The sequence below is a fragment of the Protopterus annectens genome, chromosome 9.part0, assembly GCF_019279795.1.
Source record: "Protopterus annectens isolate FY-2018-M chromosome 9.part0, PAN1.0, whole genome shotgun sequence".
Classification (NCBI taxonomy): Eukaryota; Metazoa; Chordata; order Ceratodontiformes; family Protopteridae; genus Protopterus; species Protopterus annectens.
Window position 1 is genome coordinate 905,903,164 of NC_056743.1, and position 18,239 is coordinate 905,921,402.

General features: G+C 38.8%; 1 protein-coding gene across 1 annotated transcript in view; it reads right to left on the minus strand.

Annotated features, from left to right (window-relative positions):
* The window catches only part of BAZ2A (bromodomain adjacent to zinc finger domain 2A), a 3,667,728-nt gene that overhangs the window by 3,026,443 nt on the left and 623,046 nt on the right, over nt 1-18,239 (minus strand). The window contains exons 7-8 of the mRNA XM_044083634.1: nt 1,345-1,533; nt 687-747 (exon numbers count right to left, since the gene is read on the minus strand). Coding sequence (XP_043939569.1) covers nt 687-747; nt 1,345-1,533 — 250 coding nt within the window. The remainder of the gene's footprint in view (nt 1-686; nt 748-1,344; nt 1,534-18,239) is intronic.

The window sequence follows — 18,239 nt, forward strand, 5'->3', positions numbered from 1 at the left end:
TGTAGGACAGTGAACAAAAACAGCTGACTTACAATTCAGGATTAGCATATGCCTACATTCATTCTGCAATTATAAATACATAAAACGAACAGTGTAAATAACAGCAGTTAGTACACAAAAAATTGTACATTGCTGGGTTTAAGCAGGACAGTCATACCAAATATGGTGTTCAAGAGATGAGAAAATAAATGAATAACCAAAAAACTCGAGGATCAACAAGGCAACACAACAAATGTGAAGAGTGCTGGACTGTTCGTAAGCACTAAGAACACCATATAGTCTAATAATACCATACGACTACTGACAGTAAACATATTGCTAATCAAAACATATGCAAACAGTATTTTCTATAATTCCATAATTCTCTTTGTGGGGAGATGTAAACCTTGCCTACTTGTTAGGGAAGGAAGGTTAAAGAGTGCCAATCCTCCTTACAAACAATATTAAAGAAAATACTTCTTACAGAAATGGCAAATTGCTATTAAATTCTAAATAAACAATATGTTTTAGTTAACTGCTACAGATAAACCATAGTTCTTTGACGATTTGCAAAATGGTAAAGTGCAATTATGCAGTTCAAGAAGCACAGATCAGTACTCTCTACAATCATTAATGCAGTTACACAGCTGATAAGGCACAGTCTATTGTCTGAAGCCACAAAGCACACCCTACATCTAAAAACTTACCCGTGCTGTAAAGGGAAGCACACCTGCTGCTGGGTTGCAATTCGTCGACGGCGTATTGTGACTGGTAAAAGACAAGGATTTTTTTTTTAATTTACATTTAACAGAATCCATACACAATGTCAACAAACATTCTTCCACTGTATAAACTCACTGAAAATAAAACTGATTCCCTTAAAGTAAAGATCAAAACAAGCAATATCCACTTTGGTATCTCTAAAGGCATGAAAATTCTGGTACTTAAATCTACAATAAAGCAGCTTGCCAGTAATAACCTTAGTAATTTTATAAGCCCCTCCCACCACCACCACTGTCTGACAAATCAAGCTCATTCAAAAGTCCTAGCCATCAACATGCACTGTAGTAGTTCAGACTCAGCTAACAGCACCACTATATACTCTCCATTTTTTTTCTCTTCTGGAAGAAAATACAGCTCAAGAACAGCAATGATTTAATTTGTTCATAAAGGGTCATATGCTACATCATCAAAACTAATCCTTGATAATCTTTATGTTTCCTATGATTCACAGTACACAATGCGAGCCTAAAAATTGACTATTAGACAAACTAGATTATAAGAAAAATTAATAAGAAAAATTAAAGCAATTGTGCTATAAAATTAAGGAAAAATCAAAGGGAATGAATGGTGCCAAGATTTTACCATTTGTTAGCTGATTAGGTGCTTCGGTTTCTTTGTTTTCACTCTTAAAGGGTGTTGTAATCTCCATAACATTGCAATCAGCAGTTACGTCTGTGGCTCTGCCAGGCTTCTTTAGCATTACAGGGGTCTGCACATCCAATGTTTCCAACTTTTGACATCCATCAGTATTGCCAAAGTCACAACAGGAATCTATAATATGCATCAATACATCAGAACAATTTTTACTTACTGGTCCAACTAATGATATCTGATTTGAAGAATTCACTAGGTACTTGCTAATGCTTTCTGAAATTCTAAAAAGTCTTTCTTGACTCTTCCTTTGCACTCAGAATAATCCCACCCCAATTTAAATAATTAGAAGACCAAAGTTTTAAACAAAAACAAAAAAGGACAGTAACTCTGGACAACAAAATATGTAATATTTCTTGGTAAAAATAGTTTTTTTCAAAACCAACTAATTTGGTTTTGAATAAACTGTTTTTACCAGGAAATATTACGTAGGTTGTTGCCCGGATAATCCCACCTCTCTCCAAAAAGCAAGCAGTGTGCATAAAAGAATGGGGACCAACAGCTCGAGGGATAACTAGCTGTTAAATGGGGGGGGGGGGTGGATGACAGCCTATACATATAAAGAAAACCAGAAGTCCAAATTCTGATTGGCACAATAACTGCTACCCATACTTTAAATTGCTTTGAATATTTTCAGATATGAAGTCATCAAAGAATGTGCTAGCAAAGTACTTTAACTCAAAAGTATATACAGTTTACCTTATCAGTTGCTCTTTGAGGAGGGGCTTACAAAAGATATCCTTCCTTGCTCTTTCAATTCAGCTTTCTTTTTTCTAAAACTCACACATTGAAGGTCATGCTTATTCTCTTACTATGTATGTTGTGATACTCCACAACACACTAGAGTGCGCCTAACTCGAAGTCTGCTAAGTTCATTCCAACTGCTGAGAGCGTACATTTCCTGTAACTCCAAAACAACAATAAAGAATTTGGGGGCCTACATTACACAAATACATCTAAACAAATAAAAAAATACAAGGTGGTATGAGCAGACTTTGGAGTTTTACTTGATACTATCCGCTGTGGTCTGGTGTTTCCTATATTTTTCTGCACATCTAAACAAATACTTTCTTGACTTACAAGGATGTTTAACAGCAGTTGCTGTAAAGAGGAAATATTTAAACGTGGGAAAGGTAGCAGAAGGATAATCGGTTCTTACCAAGAAATGTCCCGTCAAAGGACTGACATGGTAAGAAATTATAAATTTTACTGGAACTTGAGGGCCATATGTAATGCATCTGTGACTGGGAAGAATCTCAAGAAGAAGGAAAGACTGGCTGAACATGAAGTTTTTCAAGAAGAACTATTTCAAAAACAACACAGTTACAAGACAGAAGATGCAGAGAAAACCTGAGATTTTTTTTTTGCTATACCAGAAAAATTGGAAGGAACAGATTGCATTAATTTTCTGAAAGTACAAATAAGCAAATGAATGGGTGTTCCTCGGCAGGATAAGATAACTGACATGACATGTTGTGTAGATGCTCCAAATCTGGCCATCCAAAATCAGCAAAGACCTTTATTAGAAAAGTTGCGATTGTACCTGAAGAAAGAGCTAATCCTGACAAAACTGTGGAAGAAAGGAAATGCATTAAAAAAAATGAGGCGCCAGAGTATCTGTGGAAAATTATTATTCGCTGTACACCAGGCAGAAGAAAAGCAAGTTTAACATGGCAATCAAGGGATGTTGAGAGGTAAGCATAAAACTCAAGCTGCTATATCCAGCTGTCTTCAGACTATTTTTCCTGGTAGGTCAAATAATTTTGTTGGATGCAGAACAGCCTAAGGACTTAATAAAAAAAGTTTAGTCAACAAAGAGTGAGCTAGCAAGCTGAAGGGGACTCTGCTTCTCAATCTTATAACAGTAACAAAGCCCATTGAGAGACTTTGCCTGTGAAACCTTTCCCATCGTTCCACTGGAAGATCTTGAGTGACATGAGAAAAAAAAAGAAAAAAGGAGCTCACTATAAGAATCAGAAGTACCATAAACTCTCAGTTAACTGGGATTCAAGCTACCAGAACTCTCAAGCAACCAGAAGGCAAAAGATTGAAAAAATACAGTACATTTTCATGTGTTGTACTTTCTGCCCCCCCAGCAGAAACATAACTTACATTTTTACAGTTTTTGAGTTTTAAAAAGGAAGATAGGAATAAATCCCATCTCTCCCCAACCTAAGAACAATTCAAACCAAACAAATAGTATAGGGTACAGTATTAGTCAGGCCTATTTTTAATAGTAACTCTCAAACAACCAGAAACTACAGTTATCCGGCATCTACAAAACCCCAATGGTGCTGGTTAACTGAGAGTTTACTGTACACTGGAACTGAAGCAGAGAATGGTGCTGGAAGATAGACATGATCAGGAAGAAGACCAGCAGCAGTGTGAAATTAATAAATAAATGGGAGGATTATAAAGTATCTCAACCCCATTAGAGATGATTCAGATATGAGAACCACAGTTCTGAAAGAAGAGGTGGCTGAAAAAGACTGGATACTTCCTGGCTATGTTAACTAGTGACAGGACTCTACAGCATACATCCTATTTTATATCACTAATGCACTGAAGAACTAACTGTAAAAAAAATGTTTTTTTTTTTTATTAACGTTTGTATAATACATGTATGATATAAATGGCATGTTAAACTGTAAGCCAGTTCTGCATAGTATGCAGTCAGAGGTCTTGTAAAAGTGAGGTGGAGAGAGTTTTATTAATGACGACTTGAGCATGCTAGCAATACGAAAGGAAGAAAATACTTTTTCTTGTAGCCAGGCTTTACAATATAACATAACAAATGCTGGAAATAAGCAACTTATAGTTAATATAATGTTGTATTATTAAGCCGCATGGGGGTACAAAATGCATCAATCATATTATATGTAGAATTAAAATATAATAATTTCCCATTTTTATACAGTTGGATGTCTATACTAATGTCCTTAACGGATACCATAGACAAAAGACTTTTTAAGCAAATAGCCTTCAGCAACAAGAGAAAATGGTGAAAAGCATGAAAAATAGTAGTTCTTTCTTGCATTTGTAAAATTATTAACTGTTTATATTTCCATTAGCATCTGTTTTTTTTTTTTTTTAACTGTAGTAAAAATACAGGGGCCATCATTAATCATGATAGGTCTGACCAGTGAATTCCTTATGAGAGTTTTTTCTTGCATTTGCAAGGTTACTAGCTGTTTTTTGACTAACAAATGCTTTTAGTCACAGACGAGTTTGTAGGCATAAGCAATTAATCAGGAAAGGTATGAACAGTGTGTTCTCAGAAACAAGTGAAAGGTACAATATAATTAACTGTTAAAGGGGAACTGTGGAAAGTGAACAGTTATGCAAGTAGTTACCTCTCCAGCTTGCTAGTATCTTAATTGCATTAAATAAATAGTGCACAATTTACTTTGTCATTTAATAGTATCTAGTACATTTTTTCCTCAAGGTTAAAGTTTTCTGAAAGCATGCAAGTTGTGTTTCACATCTGACAGAGGAATAAAAAAATAAAGGCAGATGTAATCCGTGCAAGTAGGAACATACACTCTAAAGTGCACTTCAGTGTGGCTTATCCCAATTTTAGAATAGGTAATGCCTGTGGGTCCAGCCATCAATTTTGAGGAAATGCTCCTATGTGGTATAGTTTTGTGTGTTTTTCTGTGAATTAAAAGGAGTCAGGGTTTTAAAAATGTTTAGTTTGTTGTTCCTTGAGTGTATTTATTGAAGCAAAAACATCTGGGATAATGTGACATGGATTCAAACAGAGATGAAAAGAAGCAACTACATACAAGATCTGCCTACCAAACATAAGTGTGTACACGTGTAAGTTACAAGTTGGAAACATATGTTCAAAACAACTGTCAAAGTACATGTGGAAGTAACAACTTTTTTCACAATGCCTGCTTTGTCAATATTAAGATCTATACTGTAAATGGCTTTGCAGGTACAGACAAAAAACAAGGAGTATTGAATTATATTAAGAAGTGCAAAGCACAAATAGCAATTCTACAGAAGATGCATATGGATAGAAATTAGCATGTGAATTTGGCAAAGAAAGAATTTCAGGATGGACATTCAGAAGAGTATCAGGGTCACATGGAATGAGAAGTGATAATGCTGGCTGTGAGAGGGCCTCCAAGTAATGATACACAAAGGGGAAAAAGATAGAAAAAGGCAATAATAGCAGATTTGTGGTAGAAAAAGATTATTGTCTGGGAAGAGGATTAGGCTAGTAAGTATTTATATTCCACCTAAAACTACTGTTACAGAGATAAGTGGATTTTGGAGAGAAATAATACGTTTATGACTGAACAATGGAAGGATACCTGTATGGCTCCAAAGTATGCAATAAAGTCCAGAAGATTTAGGATGTTTGCTTAGAAGTGTTTGCATGGGTAAATGCGCTAAGGAGACTTCAGAGAAGTTTTCTTCACTGAGATAGCAAATAAAGACAGAAAGATAAAGTAACTGGCAACAAAATGGCACATTTTAAAAAATCCTGAAAGAATACTTTGTCAGAAAAGTTGAACGAGCAAATGGTTGCAACTAAGGAAATGATTCTTCTAAGCTGGGATATAGAATCTAAATTGGCCTTTGGACACCTTACTAATTTAAATGCCACTGACTGCAAAAAAGTGATTACTAGAAAATGGAAATCAAAATCTAAACCAACTGTAGCTAAAGTACTGAATACTGTAATGGAGCAAAAATAACTAGAGATGAGATCTTTACAAAAGGGAAAGAGCAAATTACACAGAAATAAGTGGAATTTCTGGGAATAATATATGCAGATGCAGAATAGTGTTCAGGAGGAGGAGGTTCTGAAATTTAAAGGTAGACAAGAATTGAGAAATTCATGCACTATTGGAGTGACTGGAAATTGTTAAAATGTATACTGCATGAAAATAACAAAAGGAATTTTAGTATGGCTTGCTTTCTTTTCTATTGCTGTATATGCACTAATGTTACTTTTTTAATGTTATGCTTGATACAGATGTTTAAAAAAAAAGCTTTCAGCAGGGAATATTACTTGTGGGTGGGAACTGGAACCTTATTTACAATAGTTACTAGTTACTATGTATTAAAGGGGAATAGAAGTGAAAAATTTAACAAAAGAGGGCAGACTTCTGAAGAAGTATAAGAGAATGTTTGGTATGAAAGATGGGAATTTATTAACAGGAACTCCAACAGAACTTACAATTCCCAGAGATACAATAACTAGGCTAGTTTGCAAAGAAATTATATTTCACAGGAGCACATGTATTTAAGTAAAACCTTTCAGACCCATGCAATAATTATATCAGATCATGCACCAATAAAATGGAAGTTATGTACATATCAGAACACTGGATCCTTTTCATACTAGTCCATCCAATATGACTGTTGGGACCCAAGCCACTTGTTGATCCAACATGGCCATTTGCGAGTGCTACAAGTCTTCAAGCTGCTTCAGATTTATCCTACCATAACTCCATTGTATGTTCACTATCCTCAGATTGAGTTTACTGGTCAGAAGGACATAAACTATAAACAAGACATCATAAAGAAGGATGAAGGAAACTTAAGGGAGATTCAGATAGTCTGCAGGTCCCTTGAAATGAGGCAACAATTTGGAAGTGGGAAGATGGACTATGATGAAAAGGAACCAGCATTATGGTAAGTACCCAACTTCCGTATCCTATTTCATCTGTCTGTCTGATCCAGTTGTTGGACAGAATCCCAAGCTATCAATATTCACAGGTGGAATCATGACAGGATACCTTATAGATCTGAAGCCTAAAAGGATGCTCCGCACCCATCCAATTGATAATGTTTGGCCAAGATGTGCAACATAGACCATGTCACTACAGCAAAAATTTCATTCACAGAGGCATTTCCAAAAGTGCAATGGAAACAGCCAGATCTGGATGAAAAGACAAATGTGATATAAATGGAAAGCAGTTTGGCTAGAGTCTGTTTAAAAATTTTCTTGCCCATTTTATTTGAGATGAAAATAACTGAACATCTTTCCTGTCTGAAATGTCTGGCTTTACCTAGTTGAATCTGAGCAGTCTAAGAAAATCCAACATATATAACAAATACTGCCCTTTGCTAGATTGGTTGAGAAAGAATATGGCTAGATGAATTGGTTGATTTACATTAGATTCTGAAAATATTTTTAGAACAACCATTGTGAAATACCAAGTATGGTGGAACAGATAACAGCACAGTTAACTTTAAACTGTGTTTATAAAGTGTTTACATCTACACTAGTTAAGAAAAAGGTGTTGCCAAAGATGGATATGGATTCATGTGATACTGTGAAGTGCATGTAGCTCTGAAATCCATCTGCCTGATGTAATTGTAACCAAAAATAGTATTCCAGGATAAAAACTTTCAAGTCCATACAAGATGCTGCCTTGAAGGAAGGTTTTCTTAGAGCTTCTAGATCAAAGCTGAGATCTCGGGGAGTTTTTTTTTTTTTTTTTTTTACTGGAGGATGCAAAAGAAATAAGGCTCAGAGGAAGGCTTTAAAAAGTTTGTGTGAAGACACAGAATAGCTTTGGGACTCTGAATGGAAGTCTGAAATATTTGCCAACTGCACTTCAATGGTACAGTAGCTAGATCCTGCCTTGTAAAGAGCTGAAAGAAACTGTAAAATCTCTGAAATGGAGGTAGAGTATAGGGTTTAAGCCTTGTTTCATGGCTCATACAAAAAATGTTTCCACTTAGTCTTGGAGAGTTTGCAAATAGATTGCTTTTGAGATGTAGATGTGTAGTACTGTTTGGGACAATAAAGAATTCTTGGCCATTTTAGGAAATGAAAAAAAAACAAGTAATCTGGGGTTTTGAAGGTGAGGCGGCCAGATGTACAAGAGTTGCAAATGTGGGCCTAGAAGCCGAGAGGGGTGGTTCAGATGAAGCCTTAGGAGAGGGAACTAGATTTGTCTGGGTCACACTGGGGCAATGTGAATTATTGCAGATTTGCAAGTTGGGGCTTTTTGTAGGAACTTCAAAATGAGGGGGTTTGGAGGAAGGGCATATAAGAGTTCAGAGGGGTCACTGATAGACTACAACATCCTATGGTGAATGACTCCTGGGAGAGGTCGGGGAAAGTAATTACTGCATTTGGTTTTGGAAGGGGAAACAAAAAGATTGCACCAATGCTGGCCCCATTAGCTGAATATCTGCTGAGTCACCTATGGATTGAGGGACCACTTGTGAGACATTAGAACAGACTTGCTGGGCCTGTCTGCTAGACATTTGGCTTTTCCCAGAATAAGCATTGTGATTAAAAAGTGATGTATATCTACTACCTATTGTCAAGCTCTCACAGTCTCTCTGTAAAGTGGGTAGGACTTAGTTCCGCTTTTGCCTGTTGATACGCCATACTACAGGCATATTGTCTGATTGAATTGCTATTGCTCCAACAGGGAGAAGGTTCTGAAATTTCTGCACTTTTCACAGACGCCTCCTCTTTAGGTTGCGGGGGGGGGGGGGGGCATTTTGAGTGGAAGATGAACCAAGGAATTTGGACTCCAGCAGATGCCAATCTACATATCAGCTTTCTAGAAATGCAACTCCCTTAGAAAGTACAACTGTGTAAGAACTTACCATAACAGTAGACGTCCTAATGGTCACTGCTGCAGTATACTTTACAACAGGGATATCCTGCATAGTGCAGCCTTACATCCAACCATCATACCAAAACCTGAGGCCTTCCATGCGTCATATATTGAATGCATGATCTAACCCCAAAGCCATGAGGTACATAATGAACATGTGCATGCAAAAACATCATTACTTATTTGCCCCAGGGGAACCAATGGAACAGAAGCAAAGCTAACTATATACAGTTGTACTTGTCCAGCAAGAAAAGGAGAAAATAAATTATACCCCTAGGCTGGAGAAAAAAGAGGGAAGAAGGGAGGGACAGAATACTGCTCCCTACTGAAATACTGGCACTCAAAATGCCAAGTGTCAACAAGCCAAAAAAAAAAAATAAATTGAAAATACAGGAGAAGAGCAAATCTTGAAAAATCACACTTCTTTAAACTTCTTTTTGCGAGATACGGGGGTAATCCCCCCCTCCGCAAAACAACAGCACCCCCAAACTTACATTTACCAACTCCAAGATTACCATACCTCAGAGAAAAGGGAATACCCAAAGAAACTGCATCTCAAACAGTATAAGTCAGTCTAACCTTTCTGTCATTCCCAACTTTTCAAATGGCTACCAAGTAATAGTGCAACAGTGATCAGTAGGACATCAATTGCTATGGTAAGTTCTCACGCAGCTTTAGTACAACCTTCCAAGATCATTGTTGCTGTATTCATTACAAGAGAGAGAGTGCTAAAATCACTGAAGAGAGAGAAGGCAGTGGAAAAGGGAAATGAAGAATACTCTAACATGCTTTGGAGTATGGACCTGGCAAAACTTACTCTGGCCCTGGAAACTGCATCCAACTTATAGTGCTTAGTAAAAGTGTGGACAGAAGACCAAGTAGCTGCTTCTAGAATGAATACAGTATCTAAGGTATATAAGCCCTTGAAAAAAAGCTCCAGAGGAAGCTCTTGCCCTAGCAGAATGGGCTCTAACAGAGGAAGAAAGCTGTTTCCTATTATATGAATAACAAAATTAAATCTACTTACAAATACATGAAATAGTTTGCTAGAAATACAGGGAATAGTTTGCTTGGAGACTGGTAAACCAAAGTTCTTATCATGAAAACAAAAAGTTGCTCAAATTTCTAATGTCTTTAGCCCTGTCTAGGTAAAATCTGAGTTGTCTGCTATGCAAATCCAAATAATGAAGAATCCTCTCTCCCCTATTCTGAGGTGAGCAAAAAGAATAGAACACAAGTCATTAAGTATCTTAGACATAAAGGAAGGATTAGTCCAAACAGAAATGGCTGACAAATGGGCCTCAAAAGAAGAGTAAGCCAGACCAGAACTGAACAACTCAGCAAAGAACAGGAATACCCACAACAAAGCAGTCCTGGTTATGATTTTTGCACTATAATGAAAATCCTTTCCATTTAGAAACATAAGACTTCGAGGAAATTTCGTTTTCTTGCATCCTATAAAACTTGTAACACATCCTCAGAAAAACGGTGCCTTAAAGGAATTAAGCCCAGAGTCAAGTGCAGGTTGAGAAAGATGAGGGTGAATGAGCGAGACCTTTTTCCTGTGAAAGCAAGCCCATCTTAAGAGGTACTTGTGATGCTTGCCCTTGGCCAGGTTTAAAAGCAGGGTAAGCCAAAATGAAGTTACCAGCAAAATTTTAGGCCTGTCCAACAAAATCATGGGTAAGGCCTTTGGCAGAAGAGGGGGGAAATGTATAAAGATACATTTCTGTCCAAAAGAAGGGCATGGTGTCTGTTTTACTTGCCAGTGGGCTTTGCAGCCTGGAATAGAAATTGCAGAATTGTCTGCTCTAGGGGAGGAAAACAGATCTACTTGAGGATTACCCCACTGATGAACACTGTCCAAGAAGACCTCTTTGTGCAACATTCATTCATGAGGATCTGCCTGGATCTGTGCAATGTGTCTGTCATAATACTTCTGTCTGATTGAATATAAACTGCTTGAAGAATCAAACTGCGTACGATGGCAAAGCCCTAGACTATTAGGGTGGTTTGCAAAACTGGTAAGACTATCTCCCCCCTTGTCTGTTCATGTATCACATGGCGTTCTCTGTGAACACTCTGAAGAGGCAGACAGAACAGAGATAATGCAGGGAAAAGATGAGCAAGAATAATGGCCCTCATTTCCTTGATACTGATGTGTTCTGTCAACTGCTGAGGAGACCAAACTCACGTAACCCTCATGTTGTTGGTATAAGCGCCAAGAGCCAAGTCTGAAGTATCTGTTATATAGCTCCAGAGTGGGGGGAGGAACCAGAAATGGGAGTTTCAGATTGAGGGAATTCTGGCTGATCCACCATAGAAATTCCTTCCTTAGGCAAAAAAGAGAGGCATCGGGATGTTTAATGGATGGCAACATTGAAGCAAAACTGCCTTGAGATACCACTGCAACTTCCTTATATGAAGTCAACCATATAAAATCATGGGAACAGTGGATGCCATTAACCCCAAGGTTCTTAAAATGTGTTTTTCAGAGGTTATGTGCAATTGGAGAAGGCTATGAAAGAAATCAGTGAGAAACGTAACCTTCGTAGTAGGAATGAAGGATGTCATAGAGAGAGTGTGAATCTTGCAACCCAAGAAAATCAGTTCTTGACAGGGTGTTAGAAGCAACTTTGGTTTAGAGTGAACCTGACACTGTGAAGGGGATGCATACTAGGTCTTTTTGAAGAAAACATAGAGAAGGAGCGTGAATCAAAAGGCCATCCAGATAAGGGAATATCTGAATGCAGGAAGCATGTAAGATGCTATGACAGGAGCTAGGCATTTGGAAAATACCTTCAGAGCTATAGAAAAACCAAAGGACAAAGCAGAGAACTGAAAATGTGAAGATGAAGAGAATATCAAAAACCTACTGAAAGGAAGATGAATAGGAATGTGAAGACAGACATCCCTCAAATCCAAGAAGACCAAAATCCTTTGACTGAGAAGCTGGGAAACAGTCTAAAGCAATAGTTTCTTGAAACTGGGCACCAGAAGGAAAGTTATTTACTTATTTATTTATTTATTTAAAGAAACATCTTTATTAAATAATCACGTATGATATAGGCAATCATGCATTTATATAAATGAAAACAAGCCACACTGACATAATTTTAGTTGCAAACATTACCCATCACAAACCATACTGGCATAATTTTAGTTACATACATTATACATCACTTATAATCCATCCAGTCACTGTCAGTCAAACATTACATAGCTCATTCAGATCCTGTCTTCTCTTAAACCCTGTTCCTCCTTTGCATTTATTGTTCCCACAATTCCCACTTTTTCTATGCAATTTGCTCCTACCTTTTCCTAAAGACCCCAATTACAGTTGTCTTATCTCTGTCACTATATTCACTACTACTTCAAGTTGGTTTAGACTTTGATTTACATTTTCTAGTAATTGCTTTTTTGGCAGCCACAATAATTAGACTTAGCAAGGCCTTACTATGTCTAGGCAATTCCAACTTTGTATCACAGTTCAAAAAAATTATTTCCTTAGTTAAACCAATTTGCTCATCCAGTACCTCTGACAGAGCAGTCTGCAGGGAATCTATAAGGTCTGGCATCTCATTACACTGCCAGAAAATATGTTCCCCACTTACCTCTTTCTTCTCCACCACACCTCCAACATATGCTGTACACCTAAGGAAAAAGTATTTGGAGTCTACTTGGGGCATAAAAATACCTATGTAAACATTTCCAAGCAAAGATTCTAAATCTTCTAGACTTTACTGCACATTTGGGTGACATACACATACTCCCCCCCCCAGTTTATGAATTGCTTATCCAATCTCTCTTCCCAATCTTTTCTAACCTCCTCTGACTGATTCTTATAATGCCCTGTATGCCAGGTATAGATCTCCCCTCAAAAGCCTTTAGGAGACAGACTACAGGGATAGGGACTTGAGGCAGTCTGCACAGGACATATTACTTACGCCCTGCATTCTTTTAGTGAGGAACCACTGTGGACGTTCCAGTTGCTGGATATGCCTGGTTAGGTACATACCAAAGGGGGCATTGTACTCAATGATTGGTCTGATGAATGCTGAATACAGTGGAACAATGACTTCCTTGGACTTGGATGCCATACCGTTGTTTATAAATTGCGCAACACAGAAATGATTTCCTCACCACTGTAGACACATGATGATCAAAGGCTAGATTACTATTTGTGTGTGTCTCTAAGTCCCTGACTACTGGGTCAAATCTAAGCAGTGTCTTGTCAATATGATAGTTACCAGGGATGGATGACTTCCCAACAGATACTATTATGTACTTCTTGGCATTTAGGTTTAGTCCATGACTAAGACACCAGTTGTTTGTCTGTGTCAGTCCCTCCTGGAGAACATTTATGCCAGTGTGAGATTCAATGACAGCTCTTAATTTCCAATCATCTGCAAATTTAGTCAGCCAGAGACCACTGACATTGGCCTGGACTTCAGAGAAGTAAATGCCAAAAAGGAGTAGTTCAAGTACTGATCCCTGAGGGACTCCACTTATGACAGGCCTCTTTGTAGAGGTGGACTCCTCAATTCTAACTTCCTGGATCCTTTTTGTGAGCCAGTTGGCTATCCACCGGGTGACATATAGGTTTGTACCTAACCTCCTGAGTTTGTCAACAATGCCCGAGTGGGGTACACAATATGCCTTGGCCAGGTGAAGGCAGGCAGTGGGAACGATTTTGCCCTCATGCATTGCTTTGGTGACCTTCTCAATGAAGTCCAGCAGGTTGAGTATGCATGATCTGCCCTTGACGAAACCAAACTGGTGGGGTCCAGTGTCTAGAGGTTTACTACATCTCTGTTAATCATCTTCATGATAATTCTTTCCATGGCTTTATATACAAGACTAGTCAGACTTATGGGTCTGTAGTTTCCAGGGTCTGTAGATGGCCCAGATTTGTGCAAAGGGATGACAGTTGTCTTTCTCCATTCATGAGGCACAAAGCCTGTTTGGAAGCTACAGTTATAAATAGTAATTCCAGACCCCCTGACAGGTCATGTTTCATGCTATTTAGAAGGCATCCTAGGATATTGTCTGGGCCCACTGATGCAGTGTTTTTGGTCTTACAGCATTAAGGACCTGTTTCCTAATGATAGTAGGGGGAGTTATATTTGATTATTTTCTGAGGGAAGGTTGAGGGGGAGAGAGGAGTAAAGGTGAAGCTGAATTTATCAGCCAGGAGGTTTGCTATATTTTCTGGCTCAGTATAGGTGGCTCCATGTACAATGAGCTCTGCACACAATTGTGTATTGCCTTTGAGGTTGAGTAGATAGCTAAAGAATGCTTTGTGGTTGTCCTTGGCCTGGGAGGCCAAACTTACAAATTTGGCTTTGGTAAACTTTATTTGTCCTCTGAGTTGTTTGTTTAGTTTATTGAGAGTGCTTTCATCCTGCTGGGTGCTGCACCTCCTAATTTTTGCCAGGCTGGTCTTTCAGTTAGGATCCTCATTTCTTTTTCTTTGCCTATACTTTGATATTAATCCTTGATAAAGAAGGCAATCTCTAGCCTGCAGTCTGAATAAATTCTTGGTTTCTTCCCATTCTATTACCTTTCCCTCTATAATTATTTGCTCCCAATACCTTGGTTCTTTTGCCAGTTTTCTACAATAAATTCCAGCCCCCTCTTGCCTATTAACTGTATCCCTAATTGCAGTCAACCCTATCGGCAGAATTTCCTTTCCCAATTTCCATGTTGGCTTAGTTCTTATAATACTTTTTGCTACTTTATGAATATAATATTTTGCACGGTTATTGTTACTCTCCTTAAGTATCTGCATTCAAAATCCCAGTATCTCCTTGTTTCTTGAGCTCCCCCCATTTCATCACCACCCCTTTCCACTTTGAATTAAAGGTTTCTGTTTGTGCTGTACATAGGAGCCTTAAATGCGTAGCTCTGAAATACCCCTTCAAAATGAGTAATCCAAAACACCTTATTCAAATATCATCTTATCCCACTTGACTCTCTCCGTTTTCCCCTCCAGCTGTTAATTAACTGCTATCCACAACTTCTCTGGTTGATAAAAATATGTCTGACCTGTCTATAAAACTAAAGGGACTAAATACATTTTAAATGCTTGTATCTTGCTATCCATATAACACAGCTTCCAATTTCTCAGTTTTTGTATTATCATTTGTTTAGTCTCTTCCCACATATCCAGCTATCTGCCACACCAGAATAATTTTTAATCCATAATGCTAAGTATTTCATTTTAACAAGTCCCCATAAATATGGATACTGCTGAACTAATTCATGTGTTGGTACATATTTTACACCTATTGCCTTTGTTTTAGCTTCATTAAATATGTATCCCGAAAAAATCTGAAACGGTCTCAAAATTTTCCATAACACTGAAATGTCCTTTTCTAGTTTTATCAGGTATAAAATATCATCTGCAAACAAAGCCAGATTTCCTTGACTACCATATCAATTACATCCTTGAATTTCTGAGCCTCTTATTTTCTTTGCCAATGGTTCTAAATATACTGCAAATAATAAAGGGGAAAGAGGACACCCCTGCGTGGTTCCTCTGCTCAAATAGAAATTACCAGAGAGGACCCCACCCACTTTAATTTTCACCTCTGATCCTTCATATATCCTCCTGCTCAATATCAGACTTGTTTGGCTTCTGCTACATACCTACAAACAACTGCATGACTAGCGGAGTTAAGTACAAACTTGCAGTGTCAAAGATTGTACTGCATTTTATTTTTCTATTTGTTTCATTGAATATTGTGGTCTGTGTCTCTCTGTAGTTATTTATTTTCCTATTTGTTTCATAGAATACTGTGGTGTCTCTCTGTCACTGCAGTTAATCTTGGTGGCTTTGGAACTGCCCGTCCCTCCTGTATATTTGTGTTTAAACACTCCTCCTGGGTCTATCTCATTTGCCCACTCAACAGAGTACAGTGAAATCATATTCTGACTTCAGACACTCCTACCAGTCCCATCTGTTCAGCTCTATTCCAGCTCTACTCCAGTCTAGTGTCACTAGCTCATTCTACCTAATACCGAGAAAACATTTGTGAAGGGCAAGCCACTCAAGTCCTTAATTTTGAATTATCTTATGTTTCTCCCTTCTCCCTTTCTACTTTCAAAAAACATTTTTTGCTAAGCTTGTTTCCTGCCTTTCCTGTAACTAGTCTAGTCCAGATACAGATTTGCTGTAACCAGGACTGTTTGTAAGCTTCTGAGCCCCCAAAGCCTTTCTGTGTTGGAGGGAAGCCTTCTAGCTTATCAGTGGGAGTGGTAAGCACTAGGTAGCCTATCTACCACAAGAGTGGTTTCTGGCCTAGAAATTGTAGTTTATTGGCCATTTGGGCAGTTTTTCCATCACTTTCAACTTTCTGGTTTAAAAGCCTGTGTTTGCACTTCTTTCCCACCTTTCCTGTAACTAGTCTAATCCAGATACAGATTTGCTGTATCCAGGACTGTTTGTAAGCTTCTGAGCCCCCAAAGCCTTTCTGTGTTGGAGGGAAGTCTTCTAGCTTATCAGTGGGAGTGGTAAGCACTTGGTAGCCTATCTACCACAAGAGTGGTTTCTGGCCCAGAAATTGTAGTTTATTGACCGTTTGGCAGTTTTTCCACCTCTTTCAACTTACTGGTTTAAAAGCCTGTGTTTGTGCTTTTTCCCCATCTTTTCTATAACTAATCTAGTCCAGATACAGATTTGCTGTATCCAGGACTGTTTGTATGCTCCTGAGCCCCCCAAGCCTTTGTGTGTTGGAGGGAAGCATTCTAGCTTACTAGTGGGAGCATGTAGCCTATCTACCACAAGATCCAGGTACAGATTCTTAGTTTTAGCACTTGAACTTGCTTATTCGTGCTCAGCACTTGTTCAGAACTTGTTGTTAGCACTAAATAAGCTACAAATTACTACAGCACTCAACCTTCCTCTTTACCGAGAGGAAAACAGTTTTTGTACTTACTTTCCTCACTTGCTTAGAGAAAAACAGCTCTTATACTCACTTTCCTCACTTGTCTAGAGGAAAGCAGTTTTTTACTCAGGCATGTCCAAGGGTCAGCTCCCAGTGTTCTCCCCTGTCTGTCTGATGAATATGGGCATATTGGGGCAATGTAGCAATTGCCTCATGTACACAGACAACCCTCTCCTCCTACCACCAAACACCACAACCTCTGACAGATGCACTTATCTAGCCAAACTGGAGGTAAAAGCTCACTCCAACCAAGATTGAACTTGACAGTCAAGAGGAGAAGGTAAACACTTGCACCACACCACACTCATCACATAGTCCCACTAAACCTATAGCACCAAAATCCACACACAGAAACACAAAAACTTTCACAGAGGATCTCAGTAATAATCTGTTCAACCAACAGAGACCTCCAAAGCAGAAACGCCCACCCCCCCAACACAACCCAAATGACTCACAGCCCACAGACTCAGTGTGCCAATAAACCACAGCCCATAATGCAAAACAACGTAGCCAACACACTAGTCACAAGTGACTCTATAGTCAGGCACACTGATGTCTCACTCACCAGGCTAAACAAGGAGAAGGTTACTGTCAGCTGCCTGTTGGGTGCCAGGATCTGCCACATATCGATATCTGTGCAGTGACTGAGACCTGGTTCAAGGCTCCATCCCCCAGCACATCCCAAATGAGACACAGCCCACAGACTCAGTGTGCCACTTAACCACAGCCAATAAGGCAAAACAGCATACCCAACACACTAGTCATAGGTGACTCTATAGTCAGGCACACTGATGTCCAACTCACCAGGCTAAACAAGGAGAAGGTTACTGTCAGCTGCCTGTCATGTTCCAGGATCCGCCACATAACCCACGCACTCAGGTCACTCCACAACAAGTACAAATATGATTCCGTCATTGTCCATGTTGGTGTGAATGACCTGAGACGTACCTCCCTGGACTACATGAAAAGAGACACGGAAGAGCTCTCCGATCTTGTAGCCCAAACAGTTATGACCCTAGCCCTGAGTAGCATTCTGCCATCGCCCAGAATGATACTGCAGTACAAGGACAGAATGATTGACTTCAACAATTGGCTAAGCTTCTGGTGTCATTCTAAGGGGATCCAGTATCTGTCTGCTTGGGATGACATGGTCGACAGACCACGATGCTTTGCCACAGATGGCCTGCACCTGTCACCCCTGGGATTCCGGATACTGGCTAAGGCTTTTGCTGCCCCTATAGTGTCTTTTTTAGGCAAGGTTCAAATGACAAATTCA